This window comes from Carica papaya, chromosome 7 (genome assembly GCF_054855325.1).
Source record: "Carica papaya isolate Zhongbai chromosome 7, ASM5485532v1, whole genome shotgun sequence".
Classification (NCBI taxonomy): domain Eukaryota; kingdom Viridiplantae; phylum Streptophyta; class Magnoliopsida; order Brassicales; family Caricaceae; genus Carica; species Carica papaya.
The window spans coordinates 8443867-8459325 of record NC_142315.1 but is presented as its reverse complement, the minus strand read 5'-3'; the positions used below and the strand labels follow the sequence as shown (position 1 = coordinate 8459325).

General features: G+C 30.7%; 1 protein-coding gene across 1 annotated transcript; it reads left to right on the top strand.

The window, feature by feature from the left end:
- The first annotated feature begins 8319 nt into the window (after window positions 1–8319).
- LOC110819674 (pleiotropic drug resistance protein 1-like) lies at window positions 8320–15446 on the top strand. The gene is made up of 24 exons (XM_022048953.2): window positions 8320–8859; window positions 8957–9077; window positions 9173–9261; window positions 9344–9428; window positions 9519–9678; window positions 9771–9847; window positions 10010–10063; window positions 10155–10245; window positions 10333–10634; window positions 10868–11149; window positions 11278–11594; window positions 11681–11841; window positions 11928–12031; window positions 12120–12276; window positions 12351–12455; window positions 12542–12696; window positions 12779–13111; window positions 13187–13477; window positions 13559–13642; window positions 13724–13857; window positions 13954–14181; window positions 14268–14439; window positions 14536–14790; window positions 14881–15446. The coding sequence occupies exons 1-24, from the start codon at window positions 8531–8533 to the stop codon at window positions 15136–15138; spliced, it is 4344 nt and encodes a 1447-aa protein (XP_021904645.2). The 5' UTR covers window positions 8320–8530; the 3' UTR covers window positions 15139–15446.
- Window positions 15447–15459: the final 13 nt, after the last annotated feature.

Sequence of the window (15459 nt, the reverse complement as noted above, 5' to 3'; positions counted from 1 at the left end):
GTGTGAACTTCCTGTTCTTCAATCTTTGGTTAGTAGTTTCATTGAGTTGTGGGCTTGAAGCCTGATCCGACTAAACCTATTTATATTATTTTGGATTTGTATACATCTATCATATAATATTACTACATACATACCTACATACATATATATATATATATATGTGTATATTAGTTTTTATGTTTAGGTGTCAGTTTGGTTCAACTATTTTAATTATTTAATTTAAAATATTTTACTTTCACTAAAATTAATGTGATGTGTATGCTGTAATTAAAAATTTAATTAATTAAATTATTATTAACATGAAATTAAGTCGTTAAGTATATACTTTAATTAAATTAATAAAAAATATTCTTTTCAAATATTATATGTATTTAAAGTTATTAAATTTCGAGTTCAGAGTATTGTATTATGAAACCTTTATTTAGTCTGTCTTTTAAAATTCATGTTTTTGCATCAATTTTTTTTTTTATTAATTATGCAATAGTTCATATTCGAATTTCTTTATCCAATACAAAAAATTATGTTAAAAAGAAGTTGTGTCATTCATTATAACTACAACTTTAGTCAGGTGACATTAATATTAAAGGTTCCAACTTTAGAAAATTCAGAGTTAATGAAATAAAATTTGCACGTGCTCAATATTGATGACTAGGTGAAATTCAATGCAATGCAATGAATATGTCCAAATCATCCAACCAAAATTATATAATCACCCGACTGACTTTCGAGTTACAAGTACGTAAAACTTTCATATCCAACCACTATTAACATGTACGAATTTTTTAAACAACTTTGGGTACCCTATTTAGTGGAATATAATCGTCGTAAAATCTTTTTTATGTCTAAATTTATTATGATTCGTCAGTATAATACCCAATTAAATCATTACAATATATAATATACTTACAAAGTAATAAATTATACATGTTCAATTAATGTTGAACTTGTAATTTTAAAATAAAGTGTAAAAATTTTAATCACTAAACTATAATATTAAGGGTGACTAAAACTTAGCTTTTAAGTGTACAAATACAATAAGTAATTATAAAACTGTCAAACAACTTATGAATAAAATGTACAAGTACCCTCTATTTACAACAACTTACAAGAAGAAAAACTAATTTAGTTTACCCGAGACTCAATTTACTAATTACAATTCATTAATACATTCAATAAAATGACAAATTTTATATTCTCACTAAAATTTGAATTCGTAATTTTTAAGTAAACTGCAATCATTTTAATATTATGAAATATATTAATATTATATACTTTCTGAACTATAATTATTTTTTTAATATAATAATATTTTTCATAATTATTTTTATCAAACAAGTAGTGTGTATCATTCATGATAAGCACAACTTTAATTAGGAGACAGTTAACATTAAAATCCAAATAGAAATTCAGGTTTAATGAAAATAAAATTTGCATGTACTCAATATAATATCAAATCCATAGCTAGGTGAGATTCCATGCAATGAAAAATGTAATTAATTAATTAATTATGCGCATATCATCCAATTAAAAACCATATAATCACCTTTTTAATTAATTTTAATTATCTCATTTAATAGAATCTAATTATTATAAAATAATTATTATCCAAATATATTATGTTTCAGTAGGACTTGTTTATTATAATTAATAAAAATAAATAAATTTTAAATTATCAGTGAAATTTAAATTCATAATATTTAAATAAACTGAAGTATTAAATTATTGATTACCAAACTTAACCATTGCAAATAATTTTGACAACATATATTACTAAAACACAGAGTGGTATAAAATGTGACATATTATCTCCATTACTATATAAATTCATTGACTTATTTCAAATATGAATTAACAATAAAGAAATATCAAATCATGAATCCAACATTTCTAATGAGGCAAATCTTATTTTGTCTGTTCATATTTTTTTTTAATTTTTTTTATTTTGTTCAGATCATGGATAGATGGTGGGATATATATATATATATATATATATATTACGAAATAATTAATTAATTATAAAAAATATAATTTATTCTGATTTTCTTTCTTTTTAATTATTCAATTCATTCTTATTTATTTTTTGATACTTTAATTTTTTTCCTCTTTAATAACTCGATTTTTTTTTTAATATTTTGATTTATTTTTCACTTATAACACTGTAAGTATACAATACACACACACACACACATATATATATATATATATAGATAGATAGAAAGTAGTATAGTTAATTTTAAGGGGCATGGACGCATGTGAAGAGAGATCCATAGTCTTGATGGCATATAAACAATAAACCAACCACTCAAAAATCATTTAAAACAAGAAACCAAAAAAACAACATTTAATGAAAGCCCATACGCTCTGTCGCCCACGATTTATATATATATATATATATATATATATATATATATGTTTATTAGGTAACGTTGACAAATATTTTAAACAAGTTTCTTAGGTTAAGGTTTTTAATTTTGCTTTGAAATTGATAATGCATTTTGAGAGTGGATACCGTCCCGACTCATCATTAAATTTCAATTAATTATTTGTATAATTAATACATTAATAATTGATGTTTAATTTGTTTAAACTTGATTTAATTATTTGTATAATTAGCTTTTGAAACTTCATCTGGGTCAGTCCACATACGTAGAATTTCAATTCAAAGTAATAATTTTAATATGCATTATTGTTTGGGTGTATAAATCTTGAAATTGGTTTCAAAATTTTGTTGTAGACCCAATAATTTAGAGGTCAACTACATTATTATAGCCGCCGGCCATTTTCCATAACAATAAATTATATTATATGATGATTATAAACGTGATTAGTGCAATTAAAAAGTTATTGGATTAAAAACTTTGAAATTTCCTTTTGCTTGGATAGATTATGATTCATGTTCTTTGACTTTTAAGTTGTGTTTAGGAAAATGACTTGAGAAATAAGTGTCAACCACAAAATATGATTGTGATCTTTTGAATTTTGAGAATTATCACTCCTTAGCTTTTTAATTCTGTCTCTAATCATCATTTTATATATGAAATGTGAATAACATGTTTTCCTCTCTTTGAATTTTCAAAAGGGTGCTTTTGTTTTTTTTTGGGTCTCTTCGATGCTTGAAATAATTTTACGTGAGAAATTACCGAATTCAATCACTTGTTGACGTTATTATTCAATTTTCTATTGAGATTTATACAACAGATGTATTCAAATTGGATCAACGATTGATATTTAGTTTTCAGTCCGTGATAAACACTCTCGTAGATGAAAGACTTTGTAAATTCAAGATTTTAACTTTATATCAATTCATATAATTTTATCTTATTTATTATGCAGATAATCTTCTATAATTATATTCGTATTTAAGTGAATTGAATTGAATTTAATTTTATTTAGTTCAATATATTCAGAATAAACATATTTTTCTCGTTTCAATCAAATTAAATTTTGAATTATAGGAACTCAAAACTAATAAAAATAAAAATTATAGAAGTACAACATTTAATATGAAAATTACATATTCCTAACCACTGAAAAATTTTGGACCATAAAAGACGATATGGTGTGTGTGTATATATATATATATATATATAGATATATAATTTCACAATCAATTTGAAGAGATGGTTTGGCTTTTTACTCAGTTAATTATATGGACATTATAGAACATTGATTGTCAATTTGGCGTCGGCTAGTGTAAGCATATATATATATATATATATATATGTAATGTGCAATTGTCAAATATATATAAATTTTGTATGAGCATCTTAAGCATGTCATTTAGCATCAAGGAATCATTGGAACTATAACATGGAGTATTTAAGCTCATCAAACTTTCTATAACCATGACTTTCAAAATTATAGTTTATGCTTTTTAATTACCATTTCCTAAAAAATAGTGTGATTGTGTGTCATATATATATATATATATATATATATATAAACCTTATAATGACCTTGATTAACCAACCAAGAGAGTAAATTATTTTAAAATTTGGAATTAAGACAAAAAAACTTGGGTAAGCAAATATTAATCTGTGATAGAAGATTCCAATTTGGTAGTTTGGCACAATTGTCCTGTCTTATCTTCATCAACTTGCAACTATATATACCATTATTAGAGTTTGTTAACCTAATTAGAGTGTGTGTATATATATATATATATATATATATATGAATATATAGTTTTTTAGAAACTATTATGAATGCTTAAAAAGACCACCTAATTATTCACTCAACAATGCATGTATATATATATATATATATATTTATTCACCCAAAGAACAACACATATATACACACACACACACAGACACACACATAAGGGAAGAACAATTTATATATGCACTCACATATAAGGAAATAAACAAGTATTCTTTTTGTTTTGTACTCTACCAACAACACAAAACAAAGATCTAATTGGTTAAACTAGCTAACAACAAATTATTATAAGAACATATTATTATATATATAGATAAACAAATTAATTTTTTTTATATAAATTTAAGTTAAGAAGATGGTTCATTCATAATATTTTAATTAAAGATTATAAGTTCAAACTTTAAAAATTGTATTTTTCATTAGGCATAAGTATATTCCTCTATTATATGATGTAAGGGGTAGTGTTCAAAATATAACATCAATTATCTATATCTGAATTGTTTTTTATTTAATCTTGACATTGCATTTGACTTAAATATAGTTTAAAGTAAATTAATTTTAGAATTTAATTACTTAATAACTATAAAATAACTATAATTTATATACAGTATCTTGTATAATTGGAGAAACTCTACTTAAATATTTAAATTTACAACTAAGTATATACATTAATATGTATCAATAAATAAATTACAAATGTAAAGGATCGGAACTTAAAAGAAAATAAAGTCATAAATTAAATGCGGAAGCGAAATAATAAAATTTAGGATTTATATTCCTTACACAATAATTTAGAATATTCAATAGGGATACGAGAATGTCCATTCTAAAAGAATAAACGAAAATCAAAGAAATAAACAAAAGATAATCTATTGAGCATTCTAGAACGACTTTCACTAGCCTTTGAAGAGAGTTTGGGTAGTGAACTATTCATAACCCGCTTGTTGATCGGGATCTGGGTCTTAGCTCTCTTGATATGAAATAGTTAATGAAAGGGTGAGTTACACTAGTTCAGTAAGAATATCACACTACTCACTGATACAGAAACTGAAGGTTGGTAAAAATTATAAAAACAATCAATGCAGCTCTTGATTTAAGTAAATTCATTTATCATAAGAAAAACCATTTATTGCATATATTTACCACTATGATATTTCTAAAATCGACCTATAGAGACAATGACTCAAATAACATCATAATCTCATTTTCAAGTGAGCAATAATAACCACTTTTCCTTTTTATTTGTCTATTGGTATCCCTGGGGGCCCATAAGAATATCTCACTACGCGTGAACCAATATCCAACATCGTCAACTAACTGGCCATCCCCATATTCTGTCTAGTATGAGTGCTAAAAATATCATCCCTCTATATCATGTCCAGTATGAGGGTGAATCGAGTCGTCCTCATATTTGGCCCGATTCACCCTTATACCCTGTCCGATATGAATCTGGACCGTTCATCGCGTTTAATCGGGACTGTCCGATCGCGCCTGAAGAGGGAACGAATCCGAGTCGTCCGATCGCGAGGCACGCGGATCGCCAGCGTAGCCTCTCGCGTGGCACCGAGTCAGCATGCCTTGCCATGCGGTGCGCTCCGGTTCGTCGAGACTACTGACTGGACGATCTTACGTGACGCAATTTTTTTATAATTGCGTTCTGATCCTTAATTTCTTATTTTTCTTTTAAAAACACAATTTGAATCTAAATTTTTACACTTTTTTAAAAAAATTATTTTCAATTTCATTCTCAACTTATTAAAACAAAAACATATAATTTAAATTTGCATTTTATTAAAAAAAAAAATTGAAACAAATGAAATTTGTATGGTAATTGCATATTACTTTAATATATTTAAATGTATTATATTATGATATATGGGGTTAAAATGGGGGGTGGGCAGGACATGCATTTGCAGTGTGATGGCATTATTAAGAATAACCAAGTAAAATAATAAATAATAAATAATAAAAGAGAAAATTGGATTGGCTTTGGGTACAAGGAAAGAAAGGGAAGGGTTCAATGCATCTTGATGAATTATAAAATTAAAAAAAAAAATTAATTAATTATAAAGATTTTCTCCGCAGCTGTGGGGATTATTACACGTGGGACACGCATTGTGTAAGAAAGAAAGAAAGAATATATATATATATATTAATTAATTACAAAATTATAATAAATTTAATAATTTATTCTCTTAATTCAAAGTTCAATTTGGGCATGAAGAGAAATGTGTGTATGTATATGTATATGTAATTTATGGCGTTGGAGTGAATCCGATTCCACCCACCCACCCATAATAACTTAATGAACATTCAAAGTCAAGATTTATTACTCCTTGATCACCAAGAAAAAAAAAAGTAAACAAATCTCGAATTTTATTATTTCTTTCTCAAGAAATCAATCACCCGATTTCTCGAACAAACTCCAAAATTTCACTTTTATAAAGTTAATTAATTAATTAATGCAAAACCAAGAAATAGTCCACTAATTGTACTTAATTAAAACCTTAATATGCTCAAACAAATTGTTTTTATATATATATATATATATAACTAATTAATTAGATCGTGGAAACAACATTTTTGTTGTTCGTACTTAATCTACCTATCATCCATATATGTTTTTACACATAATTATATCACCAAACATTGGTGGAATTTAAAAATTAATTAATTAATTAATATTTGACTAAATGGATCATCGTATAATTGGAGATTTGATCCATAATTAGGATTTTAATCTTTATTAAAACATCAAAAAATGTTAATCTAACATGATTATGTTTTTAAATATTTAAAAACAGGTAGGTTACTTAACCTTGTCTTGTAAAGAATCTTAGGAAGACATTTTTCTTTCTCTCCTTTGTTTTTCTTCCTCGTAGATTCCCATTTCTACAGCAAAACTCCAATTCTTACTCTAATTTTTTTTTAAAAAAAAGTACTTTTATTTTCTTGTCTCGAAAACAAAAATTTTAAATTCATCGTATTGTAAAATAATTATCCGTTAATTATCTCATTCTAAATTCAAATTAACTAATTACACACTTTAACCGATTATTTTTTTTAATTTAATTACTTATCTCTTGATTAGACTTTTTAATCACAGTTCTGTCTTAAATTTAACTAGCCTTATTAATCAAACTTAATATTTATACAATACACATTAAACAAAACATTTAATCATTCACTCAAAACAAATATACTGAGTAAAACTTCTGTTACTCATTAGGTTTAATTGTCTAACTATCAATCAATCTAATAATTAATATCATTGATTAACAACATAATTGAATAAATTTTATCTATTAGTTATATTGAATCCGCGTATCCTAATTGACATTACTAACTACATCAAGATAATTTACGAAGAACAAAAAAAAAAAAGAACATTTCTATCAAAAATTTTTACGTAAATACATTTTCTGTCTCTTGTAATCTCGATAGAGTTATGATATAAATAATAATGAAACTTCATTAATAAATCTCTATGATTCAACAATCTTTTTAAGTTAATCGTGTTTAAGAAAAATTTCTTAAACTTCTTGAGTAACCACAAATGCAAATGCATAGTCATAAGATATTCAATCTTTGACAGACAACCCCACTCAGTTGATCTCTACAAAATTATTATGGTGTTGTCAAGGGAGATATAAGTAACAATAAATTCTCAATATTAAAATATGATTACTTTCACGTAACTCAATCATGGAGAAACCAAGTTAAAATGATAACTCTGTGTGCTACGATTATCTTGACATGTAGTAAAACTCAAGTTTATCATCATTTGTTTGGGTTAATTCATGAAATTTAACTCAAACATAATTAAATATATATATATATATATATGTTGTAATTAAAGAACACTGTAAGACAATATAATTAATGAACTATTAAATATGAAACGCCTGATAAAAACTCCAGTGAAAAGTTAAAAGATCGTGTTGGTCAATTAAAGATTAAAGAATATGTTAGTCAATTGCATCCAATTTATGATATTTTTAACTTAAATATATAGAATTGTAACCAAGTTTGAACTGTAAAAATTATATGAATGCATGACAGATGCCATGAGCTCACCTCATTTCAAAGCATCGACAGATTGACTCTTCGTTGTCAGCGATTTCATGCGTTGTTAACACCTATATATATATGTATATATATACACACACCCACACCCATAAGCATCAAAACTTCAGTCAGAAATTCATAATCTCCTCGGTACGGAAACAGAGGAAGACACAGCCACTCTGTCATCTCTGTCTCCATTTATAAAACAGAGAAATACTGAATTGCATGCTTGAGTTTTTGTTAATGGAAGTTTGAGAGAGTTGTATGTATATATATATATATAAATATAGCATTTAGGAAAATGGAGGGTGCTGATTTGTACGGAGGAAGTAGTGCACGTTTAAGCAGCTCAAGCATATGGAGGAACACGGACGCTGAAGTATTCTCCAAGAGATCTTCTCGTGTGGAAGAAGACGATGAAGAAGCTCTCAAGTGGGCTGCCATAGAAAAGCTTCCAACTTATTTACGTGTAAGGAGAGGAATTCTCAATGAAGAAGAAGGTGAGGCAAGAGAGATTGATATAAAGAGTCTTGGGATGGTGGAGAGAAGGAATTTATTAGACAGACTTGTTAAAATTGCTGAAGAAGATAACGAGAAGTTCTTGTTAAAACTTAAACAACGCATTGAGAGGTAATTAATAAACTTTTCAGTTTCTTCTCTCTTTTTTTTTTTTTTTTGTGGGAATCAAAAAATTATTTGTCTCTGATTTTTTTAAAAACAAATACAGAGTTGGGCTTGATTTTCCTACAATTGAGGTTCGATTTGAGCATTTGACTGTAGAAGCAGAAGCTCATGTGGGGAGTAGAGCATTACCTACGGTGTTCAATTTCACTGTTAACATCATTGAGGTAAGTGATTTTAATCTGGGTATATTCATATGTTTTTCTTCTTCAACTCTAAAAATTTGATTGTAAATGTAATTATAATGGTTTGTTTTGTAAAGGGTTTCTTGAATTATCTTCATATTCTTCCAAGTAGAAAGCATCCTTCACAAATTCTTCATGATGTCAGTGGAATCATCAAGCCAAGAAGGTGGGAGAAAAACTTAAAAAAGGAAATCTGATATACTCATAAACTCTTCTGGGACTCATTTGATCAATCTGGTTTTTTGCAGAATGACTTTACTTTTGGGTCCGCCAGGTTCCGGGAAAACCACTTTACTTTTGGCATTAGCTGGAAAGCTCACCAAAGATTTAAAAGTAAGTTAAATCTTTCTAGTACTATATATGTTTATGGTTTTGTAAGACTTTAATGAATGTTATTTACTAATGATAAAAAAAAATGTTTAGTTTTCGGGTAGAGTTACGTACAACGGTCGTGGAATGGAGGAGTTTGTGCCGCAGAGAACATCAGCTTATATAAGCCAATATGATCTTCATATAGGAGAGATGACAGTGAGAGAAACTCTTGAATTTTCTGCAAGATGTCAAGGAGTTGGACCCAGATATGGTCAGTTGTTTAGTGAATATAAAATTTGGATTATCAATCTTTTCTGGTCAACTTCTCACATGGACTGTGAATCAAACTTTTATTTTTTGCAGAGATGTTGGCAGAATTATCAAGAAGAGAAAAGGAAGCCAACATCAAACCAGATCCCGACATCGATGTTTACATGAAAGTTCGTGAATTTATAAAAATACAAAATGAAAAAATAATCTGTTAAATTTTTCTACATTTTCTTTTTTGGCTTGTTAATATGATTATCATATCATTTCATGTCTGTAAATGTTGGTAACTTTGCTAGTTGAAAAGCATTAATTAGATTACTCAAATTCTGCAGTCAGCGGCATTGGAAGGGCAGGAAAGCAGTGTGGTTACTGATTATATTCTTAAGGTATTATAATTTTGAGACTCAATCAGGCGGCCACAACATGATAGAGATAGAAATCACCATAAACGAATTTAACTGTCTAAAAATCTTGCAGATTTTGGGACTTGAAATTTGTGCCGATACCCTGGTTGGGGATGAAATGCTCCGTGGTATTTCTGGTGGTGAAAAGAAGCGTGTTACAACTGGTATACAAATCATATATTGAAATATGTATATGAGAGTTAGCTCTTGAATTAGTTGCTTAAAAGAAATTTTGGATGTTAATGTTGTAGGGGAGATGCTGGTTGGACCTGCAAAAGCACTTTTCATGGATGAGATATCGACTGGTTTGGATAGTTCCACGACATTCCAAATAGTGAATTCACTGAGACAGTCCATTCATATTCTCAATGGAACTGCTCTCATCTCCCTGCTGCAGCCTGCACCAGAAACCTATGACTTGTTTGATGATATAATTCTACTCTCGGATGGACATATTGTCTATCAAGGACCCCGTGAAAACGTTCTTGAATTCTTCGAAAGCATGGGATTCAAGTGTCCTGAAAGGAAAGGAGTAGCTGACTTCTTACAAGAAGTAAGAATCATATCGAACTCTTTATCATATTTTTTGTAATGTTTCAATTCCAAGCACTGCTAGTCCAGTAACTTATTAAACTCAATATAGTAGTTTGTTAAAAACTCAAGTTCAACCTTAAGCTACTGGTAATTTGTGACTTGAGTTTTTATATAAAATTCAATAATTACGTACCTTTTAAAAATATGATTGAATATCATATTTACTGTCTTCTATTTGTGGTGATTCATTAGGTGACATCAAGGAAAGATCAAGAGCAATACTGGGCGAACAAAGATGAGCCTTACAGCTTCGTTAGTGTGAAAGAATTTGCAGAGGCGTTTCAGTCATTTCATATTGGCAGGAAACTGGGTGATGAGCTTGCTACTCCATTTGACAAGTCTAAAAGTCACCCAGCTGCGTTAACAACCCAGAAATATGGTGCTAGTAAGAAGGACCTTCTAAGAGCTTGCATCTCAAGAGAATTCTTGCTCATGAAGAGGAATTCATTTGTCTACATCTTCAAAATGTTCCAAGTGAGTATCTTTTTCTCCCAACAAACTAAATACACCGAAGAAAGAAGTCAAGTTAATGTCCAATTTCCTCTTTCCTTAATTTTGCAGCTGACTCTAATGGCCACTTTCATCTTTCCTTAATTTTGCAGCTGACTTTAATGGCTTTCATAACGATGACATTGTTTCTACGAACCGAGATGCATCGAGATACAATGGAAGATGGTGGAGTTTTTCTGGGTGCTCTTTTTTTCACAGTGGTTATGATAATGTTCAACGGGTTCTCAGAGCTAGCAATGACTATAATGAAACTTCCTGTTTTCTACAAGCAAAGGGACCAACTCTTTTATCCTGCCTGGGCATATGCTTTGCCCACGTGGATTCTCAAGATCCCAATCACCTTCCTTGAAGCTGCTGTTTGGGTGTTCATGACTTATTATGTCATAGGCTATGATCCAAATGCTGGAAGGTAACAAAATGAGAGAACCAAGATTACTCAGTATTCTATGTTAGAGTTTATATATAGTATACTGAAATCGAAGTTACCAATGGCAGGTTCTTCAAACAGTATCTTGTACTCGTCTGCCTTAACCAGATGGCATCAGCACTTTTCCGGCTGATAGGATCCCTAGGAAGGGACATGATCGTGGCCAACACTTTCGGTTCATTTTCATTACTGTTAGTTTTTGTAATGGGGGGATTCATCGTTTCACGAGGTTACTTTGATATTTTGATTATTTTCAAGGGATATCGTATCACGAGTTCTGAGAGCTAAAAGGTTTCATTCTTTCTACTGGATCAGATGATGTGAAGAAATGGTGGTTGTGGGGTTACTGGTTCTCACCAATGATGTATGGACAAAATGCGATAGCTGTGAACGAATTTACTGGCAGGAGTTGGAATCATGTGAGCATTTTTTTACTTATAACCTTAACATACTACCCAAATGATGAAAACTAACCAATTGGTCTATGAATCCTATTGGTGCTTGTAGATTCCCCCAAATGCAACAGAATCATTAGGTGTTTCAATCTTGAAGTCTCGCGGGTTATTCCCTGAAGCCTACTGGTATTGGATTGGAGTAGGAGCTTTACTCGGATACTGTTTCCTGTTCAACATCCTTTTCACTTTTGCTCTTAAATATCTAGATCGTAAGTACCATCTACAATATTGGTCTCTCGAATTTGATGTCTATATTCTGACAATGACCAACAAAATTCTGCAGCATTTGGAAAGCCTCAGGCAGTACTATCTGAACAAGCCTTGGCTGAGAAAAATGCAAACAGAACTGGAGAGTTCATAGAGTTGCCAGCAAGAGTAAAGAGTTCCGGTGGGTGATCAACATCATTATGTTTGTAAATTCTTTCCCCTCTTAATGTTCCTCCAATGACATAAACATAGCAAAAAACAATGCAGAAAGAGGGAATCAAAGTCGTAGGAATCTGTCATCTTCAGGAAGAATAGGCAGCATTAATGAAGGTGACGAGAACAGAAAGCGTGGGATGATTCTTCCTTTCGAACCCCTTTCTATTACATTCGATGAAATTAGATATGCTGTTGACATGCCCCAGGTACCTTGAAGATTCTACTAGTAGAAACCAGAAACAAAATAAGAAGCGAATGGCTAAATGTGACTCCAATCTTATGTTGCAGGAAATAAAAGCTCAAGGAGTTAACGAGGACCGACTAGAGCTTCTGAAAGGAGTGAGTGGTGCTTTCAGGCCAGGAGTGCTTACTGCTCTGATGGGGGTTAGTGGTGCTGGAAAGACCACTTTGATGGATGTGTTGGCAGGAAGAAAAACTGGAGGTTACATTAGTGGAAGCATCAAAATATCTGGGTATCCGAAAAAGCAGGAAACTTTTGCTAGGATATCTGGATACTGTGAGCAAAATGATATACACTCCCCTCATGTTACAGTCTATGAATCTTTAGTCTATTCGGCTTGGCTTCGTCTACCACCGGAGGTTGATTCCATGACAAGAGAGGTGAATTCTCAGTCCGCCCTTAACAACAAATTCTGTCTTCTTTAATTTGTATAATGAATGAGAATTGCCTTGCAGTTGTTCATTGAGGAAGTTATGGAGCTTGTGGAGCTGACCTCACTAAGGGAAGCAATTGTGGGACTTCCTGGCATCAATGGTCTATCAACCGAGCAGCGCAAGAGGCTGACAATTGCAGTTGAGCTTGTGGCAAATCCATCAATTATATTCATGGATGAGCCAACCTCAGGTCTTGATGCGAGAGCAGCAGCTATCGTAATGAGAACAGTGAGGAACACAGTGGATACAGGAAGAACAGTCGTCTGCACCATCCACCAGCCAAGCATTGACATATTCGATGCATTTGACGAGGTCAGTTACTCTCCCGGGAATATGAAAAGAGTAGGTTTTAAGTGAAAGCTAATACCTGCATTTCAAACTCTCACAATGCAGTTGCTTCTTTTAAAACGAGGAGGTGAAGCCATATACGTAGGTCCTTTAGGCCTTCATGCCTGCCATTTGATTAAGCATTTTGAGGTTGGTGATATACTGGATTAAGCAATTTATAATTATTTTCTAATTATATTGCTAATGTGGGCTTTTCATTAATTAATCAAGGCAATTGATGGAATACCTAAAATCAAAGATGGCTACAATCCTGCAACTTGGATGTTAGAGGTGACTACAACGGCACAAGAAGAAGCTCTTGGAGTTAGATTCACTGACATATACAACAATTCAGAACTATATAGGTAATCAAGATCATTCCACAACACCAAAAAAAACATATCTCATTCTTGAATCTGGTAATATGATTTAACTTAAACACTTTGAAATGGATTATTCAGGAGAAATAAGCAACTCATCAAGGAGCTAAGTACGCCTGCACCCGGATCAAAAGATTTGTACTTTCCAACGCAATATTCACAGTCTTTCTTCACACAATGTATGGCTTGCTTATGGAAACAACATTGGTCCCATTGGCGAAACCCGCCATATACTGCAGTTAGATTATTATTCACAACCTTCACCGCTTTGATGTTTGGAACAATGTTCTGGGATCTAGGCTCCAAGAGGTAAACAAAAGGTTAAATTTTTCTTTCTGGGCGGTCTTGAAAATGCTTAAAATGAACCGAAATTGAAAGAAAATCGGAATTTGCAGAGGAAGAGAACAAGATTTACTGAATGCAATGGGTTCCATGTATGCTGCGGTCCTATTCCTTGGTTTTCAAAATTGTGCGTCAGTTCAGCCAGTTGTGGCAATTGAAAGAACAGTGTTCTACAGAGAAAGAGCAGCTGGATTGTATTCGGCCTTGCCATACGCTTTCGCCCAGGTATATCACGAGCAAGAACTTGAATCAAACCCACATAAAACTATAACATATCGTTGAGGAATTTGAATTTGAATTTAAATTTAATATTGTTTGCAGGTGGTAATTGAGCTGCCATACATTCTGATACAAACACTTCTATATGGCCCTATAGTTTATGCCATGACCGGATTCGAGTGGGAAGCAGCTAAATTCTTTTGGTTTATCTTCTTCACTTACTTCACTTTCCTATACTTCACATTCTATGGCATGATGACAGTCGCTTTCACTCCTAATCAACACATTGCTGCTGTTAGTTCAACTGCATTTCTATCAATATGGAACCTTTTCTCAGGATTCATCATCCCATTTCCTGTAAGTCTAAGATTTCCTCAGTATAATTCCATACAAAATATATATATATAGACACAAAATATTAACCCATATAAGATATAATAATGACAGAGAATTCCTGCATGGTGGAGATGGTACTCTAGAATCTGTCCTACTGCTTGGACACTATATGGGTTAGTAGCTTCCCAATTTGGAGACGTAAAGGACAGATTTGATAATGGTGAAAGTGTTGAAGATTTTATAAGAAGAAATTTTGAATTCAAACATGAGTTCATTGGAGAAGTTGCAGCCATTGTTGTGGGTTTTGTAGTGCTCTTTGGATTCATTTTTGCCTTCTCAATTAAGGTCTTTAATTTCCAGAAGAGGTGATATATTTATATATATATATATACGATAATACAAATACGACAATTTCCTTCTTCAATAAATGAAGGAAACTATAATCCCTATACATTAGTTTTTTGTTTTCTTTTGTTCTTCTTCCATAAAGGAAATCTGTAAATTATAGCTTCATGATGTATGTCTTATTTTTTTTTGTTAAAAAAAGATAATAATAATTTTTCCAAGGAAAGGAAGGAAGAAGGAGTGCTAAGAATTTAACGGTAAAGACAATATATGTACTTGTATTACTTGTAATATAAATATAAATATAAAATGCAATAAATCTATTATGGTAATTTTCATGCTGTA